This window comes from Lepisma saccharinum, chromosome 5 (assembly GCF_977018435.1).
Source record: "Lepisma saccharinum chromosome 5, izLepSacc3.1, whole genome shotgun sequence".
NCBI classification, from domain to species: domain Eukaryota; kingdom Metazoa; phylum Arthropoda; class Insecta; order Zygentoma; family Lepismatidae; genus Lepisma; species Lepisma saccharinum.
The window spans coordinates 11171555-11186862 of NC_139233.1; the positions used below are offsets into that span (position 1 = coordinate 11171555).

The window sequence follows — 15308 nt, forward strand, 5'->3', positions numbered from 1 at the left end:
TTTAGCTTACTATCATTTAGCAGTCACGCATAGATAGATCACTTGTTGAGTTGCAATAAATATACATTCTAAAAAATGATTGCTGATACAGGAATCTGAGGAGAGCAAGAATATATCATGGTGGAAGATTATACTTAATATACGCGTAAACTTATCAGATCTAAAATATGTATATGAGGTTAAAGTTACACTATCAAGTTTTTTTTCCGTATAGGAAGGTGAGAAGGAGAATGGACTGACCGACTGAGGATTTGTTTTGCGTGAACCCCCATTTGGCGTCGTCACTGTGTCTGGGGGAAAATATGTGAACAATTTGCAAGTTTCACTCAAATCTCAAAGTCGAGAATATCTGTATCTCCTTTCAGGATCAATATTTTATTTGATTGAATTGTTGTTTTAAGTCCACTTTATGCAGAGGTAGTCTGATTGGGACTGGACCTACAGTTTAAAGTGGAATCCGAACCACTATGTGCCTCCACGAAGTATTGAACCCAGGACCCATTGATTACAAGGACACAACGATACCACTGCACCATCCGGGAGGCCCCATTTTATTTGAGTTCCATTGTATTTCAGCCTTTAGGTTGATAAGGATGTGTGTTGACTGTTGACCCGACGATATGAATGACCGATTAAAAGGAACAACAAACATAAGTAAACAATGCTTACAATGAGCACCCCCACCCCCTCCCCAGACATTGCAAAGTGATGTAATTGGATCAGTGGCATAGCACAGTTTTCTGGGTGCCCCCTGCAAGTAAAATATTGGGGACCCCCCTCAGTGGAAAAATGAAACGGATGATGCCAGAATGGAACGGGCACACAATAGTTAGCAACCCCCCAGTTGTAAAATGAATTAACTTTAACCCTTCCTTCCAATTTTTTGTCATCGACTTAGGCTATATATCAGTTTAGTAGTTTGTCGAAACTAAATCAGGGTTGTCTGAATCTCGGATAAATAACTGGGTGAAGAAATTAGAAATATTTTCTCTTACTTCAATGCGGTGGCATAGCCAGGATTTTTTTTTTTTTTTAAAGGAGGGTGGAGGATTCACACAGCCAACTATTTTGCTAGTGATCCTTTGTATTTTTTGTCCGAAACGTTTTTTTTTAAATGTAGATTACATATAATACACGTATTTAAAATATACTGTTTGGGGAAATTGTTTAAAGGATAGTAAACACTCCTTTTTTATACTTAGAGGTGGATGCACCTTCAGCCCACAAAGCCATCCTCTGGCTATGTCAGGCAGGGGCGGCGTCAGAAATTTTTGACCGGGTGGGCAGAAGTTGTATATTGATAGATTAGGGTGGGCAGGTATAAATTGATTGATTGATTTGATTGAATGATTTGGTGTTTTAAGTCCACTTTATGCATAGGAAGGCAGGTATAAATGTAAGGCCATATATATATATATATATATATATATAGCCAACACTCCCGATTTTCCTTCACTTCTTTTCCCTTTCCTTTTCATCTTTTCTCTTTTACTCTTTAATGCCTTCTTATATCTTTCTTTCTCAGCTTGTTACCTCTTTCTCCCTTTCACTTTCTCTCGTTCCATTCTTGAAATGTTTCTCTTAACTGCCATCCACACACACATTACATGTATGTGTGTGTGTGTGTGTTTGGTGTCTTCCCTCTTTTCTAATCTATTCTCGCATCTTGTTCCACTCCTTTATCTCCGATGATCACAAATATTTCAAGGAAGTGCGCAGCCATATATTCTAATCACATTCTTTCCTTCATGTCAATGTAGTGAAATAAATGTGAATTGGTTCCATAACATTTTGTCCTTCAAGTGCAAAAATACAAGGCACATACCTACTCCATTTTATATATTAGGCGACAGTGATAGAAATTGTGATGGTAGACAAAGGTGAAGGATTAAATTACTTTATCATAATTTAAAAATTTAAATGCATGTTCCTGATCATATTATTTTCATTATATGAGTTTTTAACTGAAACTTGGGGGTTAATGATCACTTTTCTTGGCTTGCAAGGTTATTACAACTGATAAATGTATCTGAATATTTGAAGTTAGGGCAATCGGGTGCCGGGGGCAAGGACAGTTTACTTTTTTGGTAGAAAAGTCTTAGCATTAAGAGGCCATAGTGCGGGTGCAACAAGTGGCAAAATGTGGCGGGTGAAATTCCCCCTCCTCCAAATTGCGGCCACTGGATATTTGGATTAAAATTAATGTCTTATTGGGAATGTAAACACACACGGAAAAAAACAATTCTTTGTTTCTTCTGCATAAAATATTCCCAGGCTTATGAAAGGCTATTTTGACAAAATATCGTCCAAAAGTAATAATCAAGTAACATTGAAAAATTTGTTAGCCAAGTTGTAATTCGTTTTCTGAAGTAAGTTTTCGTTACACACGTATGGTTAGATGAACACATGCACTGAGGTAACAAATAGTTTACATTTTGTAGAATGTGATTTTGGACGAATTCATAGAATTTGATCCCCATACCCGGTAATTCATCTCTCTTTCACAGATGACTTAGGTTGTATGGCGTGATCTTTCCGAATTTGGGGGGTTGTATTTTCAATGTCTGTTTGTATTTGTTCCCCACCCCACCCCTTCGTCACTTTCACCTAATCACAATTGAACCTCATCGTCACCATTAGCCAAATTAGCAGAAAAATGACTTCACGTAGAACAAATCAATCGAATCAGCAACTACTTACTGCTCCAAAAGTGGAGTTTCATTACTTCATACCCCTTCGAAAGTAGAGGTTGTAGTTTCAATTTCACATTGTTCCTCCCTGCGGAATGCAAGCTAAGACTTATCCAAGCATTAATCTACCCATTGTTCGACTATTGTGATAATGTTTACGGCCCTCAACTCTCGCAAAAGCTCAGTAAAAAAATACAAATGGTGCAAAATGCCTGCTTCCGATACATTTTTCAAGCAAAAAGATCCGATCATATTCTTCCATTCTTAAATAATAATCAGGTTCTTACCATGGCAAACAGAAGAAAGTTGCACTATCTCTGTTTTATACGCCGCATACTGACAGAAGGTAAAGCTCAGTACCTGTTTGAGAAGATGCACTCCCGTAGGGAAATCCATCAGTATGTTACACGTAAGCGGAACAACTTCGATTTACCCCATCACTCTACCACGGCCTACAAATCCTCTTTCTCCTTTTCGGCTCCCAAAGCATGGAATGCATTGCCTGCTAATATCGCTAGTGTAAAAAACCCATTATATTTTAAAGGTAAAATAAAAGATCTGCTGTTAATGGAACAATGGCAGAGTCGGGGCACATACTGAAGGTATCAAGTCACTCACTATAAGGAATTGTATTATTGTATTATTATTACTATTGTCTTTTTTATTTCTAGTTACACTTTTTTTTGCAAATAATTCCTATGTATTTTTTTTCTTTCTTCATTTTTTATTTTTATTATTATTATTATTATTATTATTATTACTTTACGTTTAGCTTACTGCTCCATAAGTTTATAATCATCTCATATGTATTCTCATATTGACAAGGGTTAGGTGGCAGAGCAGCCCTTGGCTGAACCTCGCCCGCTGAATAAAGAAAATTTATTATTATTATTATTATTATTATTGTTTCATTCTTGGATCAAGACAGCTAACTCCGTGAACAATAACTTTGTTTTCCGAAAGTTTCAAATATTTATTTCTGGCAATAGACCCTCTTAAATGAACGCATATCTTATTGTGATAATATAACACGTTCCCTGCGAGTTTTTTCTGTATATTTTTCCCCAATGGCATAACGTTGTCGCCTTATAGTGAAGAGGTTCTGGTTTCTACTGCCCCTCCCCTGGTGGAAGCACAATGCACACTGGTTCGGACTTCACTTTCAACTGTAGGTTCAGTCCCGATTAGCCTATCTGAGCATAAAAGTGGATTTAAAAACAAACAAACAAATTTTTCTAATTGATACTTCGTGACACCTTTTTTCTTTACTTCATTTGCATCTACAGATTCTGCTGACTTTTTTGGCTGAACCTCTGATGCTTATACAGTTTAACCCATTCTCATCGTGATTGATTAGTTCTCTTGCGCCCTCAAACAAAGCTTTCCTTCCAACCCCTTCTTTTTAATTCTACGTAAGTTAATCACAAGAAAAATCGCATGATTACATAACTAATAGGCAAAATTTATGTGCGGAACTAGGATGTTTAAATCGAGTTAGTCACCCATTATCAATTCAATAATTCTGTTGCTTTTTCCAAACCCACATAACTGTTACATCAAAATTAATATACCTCCGTATTATAGTGGTTATTGTGATTGTTTCTTATTAGTATTTATTAGTAGAACGCATACAAAGTTGTTATTTTGTATACTATGTACATATTTGAAAATGACAGGTATGTTAAATATAAATATAAAAATTGTAATGAAATAAAGAAAGATACACTTCTGGAATTTCAATGTAGACCTAATTAAAAATAATTTATTGTGTTGCTGGAGGAAGCAACGCTAAGGTTTTTATTTGTTTATTTAGAGATTATTTTAATCATACGCAGGCTGGGATTTATATATATGAAGACCTGGAGTTTACAACACCAAGACCCCATCCCAATCCCCTCCACAGTTTCAGTTATAACTTTTCGTGAAGGCCCGGAGCGGCAGCCCTCAAGCTCACCCTAAATTCTGATCTCATCTAGACCATACCCTCCATAATGTTGCGCATCCTAACCCCACTAGCTGCTTCTAATCATAGAATTATTCAGTTGGTCACAGTTTTCTTGTTTCAAGATCTCTAGTAATTCCTTTTTTTTTCTAATGACAAAGTTAAATTAGCTTTTTATGGGATGATATGTGAACATTTCTAGTAGGCTATAGATAATACTCATTAGTAAAATATACATGTAATGAACACGAGAATACACTTATTTATTGCAACATTCACATATCTCTAAGTATATGTATGTAGTGAATTTGATTGGGTGGGCAATCGGGTGGGCACAGGAATTTTTGGGTGGGCGCTAGCCCACCCGTGCCCACCCCTGTCGCCGTCCCTGATGTCAGGCCAAGATTCAACTTAAGAGCCGCTCACATTACGCTTCTAATACTAATAGTGAGTTCATTTGTCGCTCAATGAAATGCCGATTCGAGGGATTGGAGCACTTAGAGCACTGTATACGTTGTATACCCTGCATGGCGGAATTTGGGCTACTGGACCTAAGGGCAAATGGAAAATTGCCCATGGGCTCAACATCCTAAGTTTTTGGGCCCCTTTGAAATAAAACTTAATAGCTGTGAACAGTGTAGGAAATTTATCACAGATCTTATTTCAATGTCGTACTGAAGCTTTGGGGGGGGGGGGGGGGATATACACTTGAAAATATTTGGTGGAAAGTTACATTTTAAATATCATGTAATATTGCTGGTAATAAAAAAGGTCAAAAATTATCAAGTTTGTTTGTTTAGGTATTGTGTATAAGGCATCGACCGGTTGAGCAACTGAATCTTTCTACTAGATTCACAACTGTACTACACTTCACTACACTAAGTTTTTGAAAATTACGTAGCTATAAAGGTATGAGATGAGAGAAGTTTCCTATCGATTGCAATCCGTGAGCAACTAACTTAATTCTGAATTTTGGAGGAGACTCATAATGTCAAGGCCCCTCTGGCTGAGACAACACACCACTGCTTGATTGATTGATTTGACTGATCAATTTGGTGTTTTAAGTCCACTTTATGCACAGTAAAGCTATTGGGACTGGACCTAAGTTTTAAAGTGGGATCCGAACCACTATGTGCCTCCACCACGTATCGAACCCAGGATGCCTAGATTACAAGGTGATTAGGCTACCACTGCACCATGGGAAGGGGGGGGGGGCACACCACTGCTTATTATCGCAGACGTTGTCATATGATATGTTACTTGGAACCAACTTTGTTTCGTAAATCCATGTTTTAAATAAGTGACATTAACTGCTGAATTTCTGGAATTATATAAAATGTCAGGATCACAGAGAAAACATAGCGGGGCCCCTACAGCTCGGGGGCCCCCCAGCATTGTGGGGGTTGCAGGGGCAGCTGCTACGCCACTGAATTGGATGTTATATTGTGCTTAACAATTTATTTTAGCTTTTCAAGTGTTCTGGGATGTATGCTGACGTACGTATTTTCCACATGTGCTTAATTATCTCCCTTGTACAAAATGTTTTGTGGACTGGCAACTCCGGTTCGTTCTTCCACAAGAATGCGTGGTTTTCAGGGATAGCCATGGGAGTTTAATTTTTGCTTTCTTCTGTTGTGTGAAATTTGCAGTGTTTCGTTCATATTATTTGCATTGCATGATCTCTATTGTTTGTCGGTGCAGTGAAGTGATAGAATAGGGGGACTGGGAGTTATTGATGACATTCTGGAGAAGGGATTTTCGACATTTACAAAAAAGTGCAAACAATCCGAAATGGAAGGTCTGTTCCTGATTTGTTGTTTCAGGCAGGAGTTATGAAGGAAGGTAAGCAGTATATTAGGCATTTTCAGAAAAAAAAACAAAAAAACTGCAGAGCAGCTGACAGTAGAAAAACCGTGAAACTTAATTGTTGGCCTTGTTCGTTGGTTTTCTCCGATTGATTGATTTGGTGTTTTAAGTCCACTTTATGCACAGTAAGGCTAATCGGAACTGGACCTACATTTTGAAGTGGGATCTGAACCACTTGTGTCTCCACAAGTAGTGGCAAGGTGTGATTACAGCTAATGTGACCTGTGTATTTTTTTCATAACACAATCAAGAAGACCAAGTGTGCAAGTTGAATCGCATACCACAAACACAATCACTTTCACATACAGAATAGCATAAATACAGCAAATAATATTTAAATTACATACAAAATACAAGATAGGAAATCTAGTGCCCTTTAAAGTTACATGTGCACCACTTCAAACAAAAACAGTGAATTAAACATAAGAACTGCACAAAGTTATATACAAGAAGTGACAAGAAGATAATTTAACACTTACGGGGGAAGAAGAATGAAGAAGAAAAGGCGAGGTGTGAATGTAGGGAATGAAAACTGTTCTTCGTCATCAGATCTTGCTACAACCATTTTGTCCTGCACATCCTCTGGAAGAGGAACTCCAGAAAAGCTGTGGAAGAAATAATATTCATTAAAAAGGCTTATTTAGTAAATCTAACATGCTATTATATTGAACCAATCACCTAGTTTTGACTTAAAAAAGCAATACGTGGAAAGTTCAGTATTGTTAACCACACAGCATGTAGTTAGGCACGAATCTATTTTGTCCATCATACATACATACATACATACATACCAAAACTTTATTGTAAATTTGATTAGGGATGGAATTAACATTTTTTCAGGCACAAAAATGTATACAGAAAATTGTAATACTCACTACAAAATGGCTCCGACCACAATGCCAAGTATGATGAGAAGACTGAAAATAAATAATGTTAGTTAAAAATCTACCATCAACAAAATTTGTAACAAACTATATAAAGTAACATGAAAATATCACTGTTGTTGTGTTTCTTCAATGAATCCAGATTACAAAATGTGGAATATAAAAGTTTCTCAATTCCTTGGTAAGAATACTAGTGATCATATTTCATTCATATTACAATGTCCTCTTACCTTTCCATGGACAGAAATCATAGTTCCTTCATATAAGAGAGATCTCCTTCAAATAGATTTTATATGCAAACATAATATACCTTACCCCTGAAAATATAGAAGAATACTTCATTGCAAATTATGAAAGATTTTAACTAATGAAATTAATCTCTTATCCTTGGCTCAATTTAAAGAATCTAGAGCAGTTCAAGGGTTCAGATTTAAATCCTCTTTTTCTTAATCAGATTTGGTATGTATTAAGAACCTGCCCATGATAAAATCCGGATGCAAGAGCACACAATATAGAACCAAAATAAAAGGCCATGAGGCCTATTTATGTTTCACATATATCAGATCCATCAAAATAAAAAATCCTACCCTCTATCCCAATGATAGAAATGCGATCTACCCAAATTGTCATCAACTCAGCTTTTATTTTTGTGCTGTACTTCTATACACTTAAGACTATAGTTTCCTGCACAAGGAGTTTTCTTGCATTTAAAGCAATATCTATTCTTGATTATAGAAAAACTTACCATGATTCTGGTATGTGTGAAGACAACCAGTGTGCATGATGGAAAGCTGCAAAAAATATACTATTTCAGATACAACAATTATTGAAATAAAGTTTTGATATTTTACAACACATCTCTATGCAAGATATTCAGAATATCACAAGTAGAAATAATAACTGTCCCTTCACATTAACTGCTGAGTGGAGCATTTTTGAATCATTTGTGGAAAGTTTCATGAGCATATGATAAGTTTCTATAGTACGACATGTGCTTCATGTTTGGTAGTGGATCCACCACTTTCGAAGTCACTCATGCTCCAGGCGCTTGACAAACTAGCTACTTTGTGGAACTATGTGGTCTACCAGTAAAAATAACCCTTCAGATACACATCTGAGTACACTTTGGAGTCATTTCATGCTAACCAGGTGTTCAACGTATATAAAAATAATTGGCTAATATTTGAAACATGATTAAGAATGAATATTATCACAATTTTTTTTAAAAAATTCATAAAAATAAATTTGGCATACGTTCATGATCTAGCTTATTAGTTAAGACCATAAATTTGTGTAAAGCTATTCCTTGATGGAAAAGTAAAAGTGGAAGATTTAAACAATAGTTATTTCCAGCTGATGAGAAATGTCTCCAGTAATCATCACATATTAATGTCCATATCCACTATCAATACAAAGGAGATTAACCAGAATCTAATCCTATCTACACAAGTTCAACGAAAATAATTAAACTTTGTATTATTTCAAGTTTTTTTGGCTATAGTTTTATTAAAGAGAACTTATTTAAGTTTACTAAAGTGGTAAATTTGGAGGTAACTCATTGTTTACTCTCTGTTCAAATATTAAGTTACATCTTTTATCTACCTCAGAAAACTTGTTTTTACTTTTTTCTACATCGAAAGAACTATGTAAATTTCGAAAATGTTGACTCCCATTTCCCATAAAGACGTCAATGCCTAGAAATAAAATATGAATAATAGAAAAAAAGGCTGTAAAATCCCTGCACAGAATTTGGATAACTGCCCGTTCGAATTTTATATATAAATAAATAAAAAAAATACATAATATGTCAATTTTATTAAAACAAAGATTGAGTGGGAATTTTAAAGTTAGAAAAGTAGCATCCTTCACTCTACATCAGGTCAGGGCAACTCTCCTTATTTGTGAAGAGCACACTCATATGCACGTGATACTAAACTGGGAGTCCATATTCAAAAATAAGAAAAGATTGTTACATTTGTCTAAAGATACCATGCTTCAGTTCATAAAACATAAGGTGGCAATGCATACCATCCTTGGTTTGACTTTCAATGATGTAGCGCAGGAAACTGCTGTACAGTTCAAAACTGAAATTACCTTAATACCATTCTACCACCATTCTAGTGTCTTATCTGTGACAAGTTCAAATGTCTTTAGGGACCAGATATTAATTTATATTTATGCTAATGCCAATTAATTTTGGATAATTGGAACAAACAACTGGTATCATGTGCAAGTATAAAAGTTTTAATTTTATAAACTACCTATTCACCAAGGTTTGCAGTACCAGAAAGAAGAAAAAAATATAAACAGTAGTAAGAATGTGCTACCTACAATTTCTACTGTGAGAATAGTAAACTTAAGGTTTCTGACCAATATTATAATCTAGGAGAATGCTTACATATTTTGAGAGCACACAGTTATGGAGCAATGAGAAATAATGGCTACTGCACTTTAATTGCAATCTCAGAATATGCAGCTTACCAACTTTTGCAAGACCGGCAATGACAATGAAGAGAGTGAAGGTGTAGAAAATGCCAATTTCATCCCATCGAAAGTTCGCCACATGGATCCCATGATGGACAAGATCCTCTTCGTCTGTGCTGTTGACTTCTGTGCTCCTCTTCTCTCTGTTGTTATATGAAGTCTCGCTGTGTGATCCTGCAGGTAGACCATCTTGAGATGCGAGAGAGTTCAAGCCTTCCTCAAATCCAACAGTTTTACAAGTCACTATCGAAGAAATCACTGCCACCAACAGAGTTATTTGGAGAGATTTTTCAGCTGATGTCATGGCAATGTTTGTCCCTGGGGAAGAAGAAAGGTTTATCATTAATGTATTATTTATTACATTTGTGTCAAATTCTGGATTTCATCATCTGATTTATTGCAGCTTGCAGTTAGATTACTTAATTTCTCAAAATTTATAATTTCACGTTGTATCACCTCCCAGCACCTCATATTACATACAAGTACGCACATGCATTGAAAATATATGTATATGAATTCCAGTGGTGAAGCGTGGTCTTAAGAAGGCAAGCAATGCAGTACACCAAAATCACCCACAGGATTTTCTCTCAGGAAAGCAGTCACAGAAACTTTTATTATTAATATTATTACTGCTACTATTGTTTTTATTTTTGTTATAATTATTACATTACTATTACAACTTAAGTTTTTTTTTAAATTACATACATTTGTAATTTCCATTACATTATGCTTTGCATAACTGTACACTTAACTAATTCATGTCTGGCAAAAAGCTGTTTTTTTTATAGTTACCCTATTTCAAATATTAACAATAATAATAGTTTCTATAACTTAGTGCCTGTAAGTCACAGAAAACAATACTTTGTCCTAAAATATCTCTACAATTTCACCATTTGGGTTACATTGACCCTTTCCAGAAATGGCATGGGGGTATGGGAGGATAAATAAATTATACAGCCCTTTGCCCCAGTTTTTCTAGGAAACCAAGGGTATTTTAAATAAATATAATAATAAATCTCCTAACTCCTCTCTCAACGGCCATGTTTCTTAGTTCAAAATTCGTGGTCATGTTATTGGAAAAACAGGCACCTGTTCTTTTTTTAAAATAATGTATCATTAATAGAAATAGTATTTTGAGTTTGATAGTATTTAGGACTTAACTTTTTTGCTATTTGTAGGACTCCTAAGAGATTTTCGTTGCTATCTTTGCATAAGTTTTACTGAAAAAACAATAGTTTATTGAATTTGTTTGTATGGAAACTCAAGATAAATAGTGTAAATTATTTGGTAGTTGTCAACACTGGCATAATTTGAGATGATTGAGGCATGAGATGTACAACAACCAACTGTTCCACAGATTCCAGCGCTCTCCAGTACTGGGGATACCAAATTTGTCTTAACCCCGTTGACATTTACTTTTTACAAATCTTGAACTTAAAGTTATGCTTTAAAGTTTGTCTACATTGAATTTGAAACAAGTTAATAATTTATTTCAATAATTTGTGTATAATAAAGCAAATATTCATATTCGAGATAGTGTTAACACTTCTGTGTTTTCTGCTAGTAGTGTCTGCTTTCTGCTTGGCTCTGCTGTTTGAGAAGAAAAGCTCAGAAAAGCAGAGCTTTTATTAGTGGTTTGGGGACCGTAGCTTCACCAGAATCTACCCTTCACCACATGATACTTCAGGAGCATTGGTTTCTCGTGCAGTGGCTGCAATCAGAGGGGTTGCTGCTTGCCAACTGGCTGCTGAGAGAGTTTGCGGTCAAAATATTTGGCGAAATAGAGCCTGATAGAAACTAAGACACTGAATGTTAAGCACATTAAATAATATTTTAATAGTCCAAGCAGTTCTTGCATTGCTTGTACTATATCTTCGCCACTGATGAATTCAATGCATGAATAAAAATTTACAGGTATTGGACAATAAAACTACAATTTCAAGTCTTTAAACTAAAGTTTTTAAACTCAAGTTTTATATCATACATACAAAATTGCTAGACAAAGTATTGATAACCATAAGATTACTTTAATCTTTACTGGTTTATTTTAGATTAAGTGTAAATCAGGATTTAGATAAAGGTTAAGATCTTCATTTTGTGTGTACACATTATTGTGTACATATTTGTGCATAATTTTCTTCAACATTTGGCTCTCCATATTCTGAGAGAACACAATTATGAGCAGCTTTAAAAGTAATAACTGGAAAAGTTAGAACCCAATTGAGAAAAAATTATCTGGATTTTCATCACTATAAAAAGAAAAGCAGGAAGATAGCATACAATCTGGCATTATCCCCCTGAATGGTGTTATGTAAAAGAAACACTGAAAATTTTCATTATTTCATCAAGAAATGTTTATATCTGTCATTCTCTGGGATGAGTCATTATGTATCACGCTATTTCCTATTTGTAGCATTTTATGGTGAAGTTAATAGGTAAAACCATTTACATAACTAGAAACAGATGGATGCTTAGACCCATCACCTCAACTTAAATTTAAACATCACAGAAATTCTTATTTGAATTTCTCATTTCACACTTAAATGAATAAGAATCACAAACTTTGAATCCCATCCTAACGTACAGCCATGAAAAAAGGCAGCTGGGCAGAATTGCACTGGTGCCACACGAAAAAAGCAAAGCAAGAGCAGGACAAAAGTCATTGGTTCCCGCGCAATGTGTGGCAACGTCAACTGGGCTGCGTTGCCTAGTTCGAGCATCAGACCAACCTATCTCCATGGCACACTTGTGTCATCCCTGACTTATCTAGCAAATACTGTCTCAGTTTGTATCACATGGATTACCAAGACCAACTCTACAATGAGATTTTTCAATCTATTAAACCTCGATCACACGGTCAGCGCAAACTTCTGCCATCCAATTAATTTCACGATTGTGAATTTAGTTACTCTAATGGATTTAGCAATCTTCAAATTACAGAATTTTATTGTAATGAAATCTGAAAAATACCAGTATCTGGCTGGTTTTGCAAATATGTTGAGATACTCATTGTATAGTGGAGGATTAATTGAATGGGGGAGAGATAGAAGGAACAGATTCTATAGTGTAATTTTGAGAAATCAATGGAATAGTTCTGGGGTTCAAAATATGTTTGCGTTCCGGACCGTACAAGACCAAAACTGAATGTAGAACCTGTCCGGCTGTGAAGGACCAGAAATGAATGATGATCCGAACCGGTAGGATCTAAATGTAAGTGAAATTGTAGGTACCACTTACATCTCTCTGGTATGGATTGTGTAGCTACAGGGCAAAGTTCACCGCGATCCTCTTGGTAGTTGTAAAGAAAACACAGGCACACACACTGATAACTATAACTATGTATTATAAGGTATATGCACATAATACTTGATTACACTTCCCATGCACTCCTCTCTAGGGAAAACTGTTTACACGAAGTTGCAGCTGGCGTTACAACAACGCGCCACTAATGAAACGTAGCCACGTTGGGCTTACGGTATCCATAATTGTCCGCGACGGTTTCTGGCTGTGTCCCGAGTGGCCTCTCTACGCACACTGGCTGGAAGTAACTACCGCGCTAAAATGGCGGCAACTAGACACCGCGCTAAGATTGAATAGCCAATGGGAGTGCAGGTTACTTAAGGCATTTGAAATACACAAATAAACAATTGAAGCTATATGCAATATAAAATATATAAAGAAAGAATAAACATGGTTACTTTTATAGATAAATCTCCAACATACTCCCCCCCGTTGGAATGTTCACATCCAACCTAACACTAGGGGATACATTGTCAATGTTTTAGCTCATGGAGCGTCTTCTTCCCAATGTGGTAAAGGCACAATTTTGCTTAATGCTCTCTTGTAGATTCCGTCTCTAGTACGAACGGTGACTACGCGCACTAGGTTATCCCTTCCCGGAAACACTTCTTGGATGACGCCGACTCTCCACGAGAGTGGTGGAAGATTGTCCTCCTTCAATAGCACTGGTGTGCCAGGCTTCAAATTCGACTGAACGGCTGTCCATTTCTGTCGCTGCTGCAGACTATGCAGATAGTCCTGAGACCACTTCCTCCACACTCGCTGCTGGAACTGCTGTATGCGCTGCCATCTGGATAATCTGTTGGCAGCCAGATCTGTAATGTTTGGTTCAGGAAATGAGGTTAGAGGACCTCCAATAAGAAAATGACCAGGGGTAATGTAGCTGAATTCATCATGAGAATCAGGGAGTGTGGAAAGAGGACTGGAGTTGAGGCAGGCCTCTATTTGGCATAGCAGAGTTACTAGTTCTTCGTATGTTAGCACGGCGTTTCCTGCTACTCTGCGAAGATGGTATTTCATAGACTTCACTGCACTTTCAAAAATCCCGCCGAATGATGGACTGCGTGGTGGAGAATACTTCCATTGGAAATTCTCTTCTGCTGCAAATCTGTTGATGTCCTTGTTGAACTCTTGTGATTGAAAGAGTTTACGTAATTCCCGCAATTCATTTTTAGCACCATGGAACGTGGTAGCATTGTCGCTAAAAATACTTGCACACTTTCCTCTTCTCGCGGTGAAGCGTAGTAGAGCTGCGATGAAGGCTTGCGATGTCAAGTCTGAGACAATCTCTAGATGAATTGCCCTCGTGGCAAGACAAGTGAAAACTGCAATGTAGCATTTTCTTGTGGATCTGCTTCTTGCGGCTCCGGTCTTGATGTGGTATGGCCCTGCGTAATCAACGCCTACGTGATGGAATGCCTTGCTGGGTCTCACTCTACTGGAGGGTAACTGCCCCATCAGCTGCTGGGCGGCTGAAGCCTTCAAACGATAGCATATGTTGCACTGGTGAATGATCTGTTTGACCACCTGTCGTATGCGAGGTATCCAGTGTTTCTCACGAAGTGATGATATGAGAAGCTGTGGACCAGCATGTATAAGTCTCTTGTGTTCTGATGCTATCAGAATTTTCACGAAATGACTCTTCGGATGAAGAATAATTTGATGTTTGCTTTGAAACTCCAATTCACTGTTTTCCAATCTTCCTCCGACACGAATTACCTTTTCATTGTCGAGAAATGGATGAAGGTTCCTCAAAATGCTCTTGTTGTGTACTTGCTGCTTGACAGACAAATCTTTGATTTCCTGAGAGAAGAATGCACGTTGTGTTATCTTGATGCAGGCAAGTGTGGCGCCTTGAATTTCAAAGGTGGCAAGATCTTCACTCCTTTTCTCTCTTGAGTTTCTACAATTGCTGATGAACCTTTTGCAGAGTGACACTACTCTCAGTAGCTTGGATAAACTTGAATATCTAGATATGATTTCTTCTTCAGTTGTTACATGAGTGACCAATGTGGTAGCTGCTACCTTACGCTGCTCTGGAATAGTGTTGTCGTCTGGACGGAATGCTAAACTGGATGATGGCCACTGTGTCTCCTCTTCTTGGAGCCAGGTGGATCCGTGCCACCAAAGCTGAAGTGATCT

The 15308-nt window shown here is 36.8% G+C and overlaps 1 protein-coding gene across 4 annotated transcripts in view; it reads right to left on the minus strand.

Annotated features, from left to right (window-relative positions):
* LOC145987653 (putative Na(+)/H(+) antiporter nhx-9) overlaps positions 1 to 15308 on the minus strand; it is a 181641-nt gene that overhangs the window by 49196 nt on the left and 117137 nt on the right. For all 4 annotated transcript variants that reach the window (XM_083122157.1, XM_083122158.1, XM_083122156.1 and 1 more), the window contains 4 exons: positions 9864 to 10184; positions 8128 to 8173; positions 7374 to 7415; positions 6978 to 7103 (listed from right to left, as the gene is read on the minus strand). In XM_083122157.1, the coding sequence (XP_082978283.1) occupies positions 6978 to 7103; positions 7374 to 7415; positions 8128 to 8173; positions 9864 to 10170 (521 nt within the window). In that variant the 5' untranslated portion in view covers positions 10171 to 10184. The remainder of the gene's footprint in view (positions 1 to 6977; positions 7104 to 7373; positions 7416 to 8127; positions 8174 to 9863; positions 10185 to 15308) is intronic.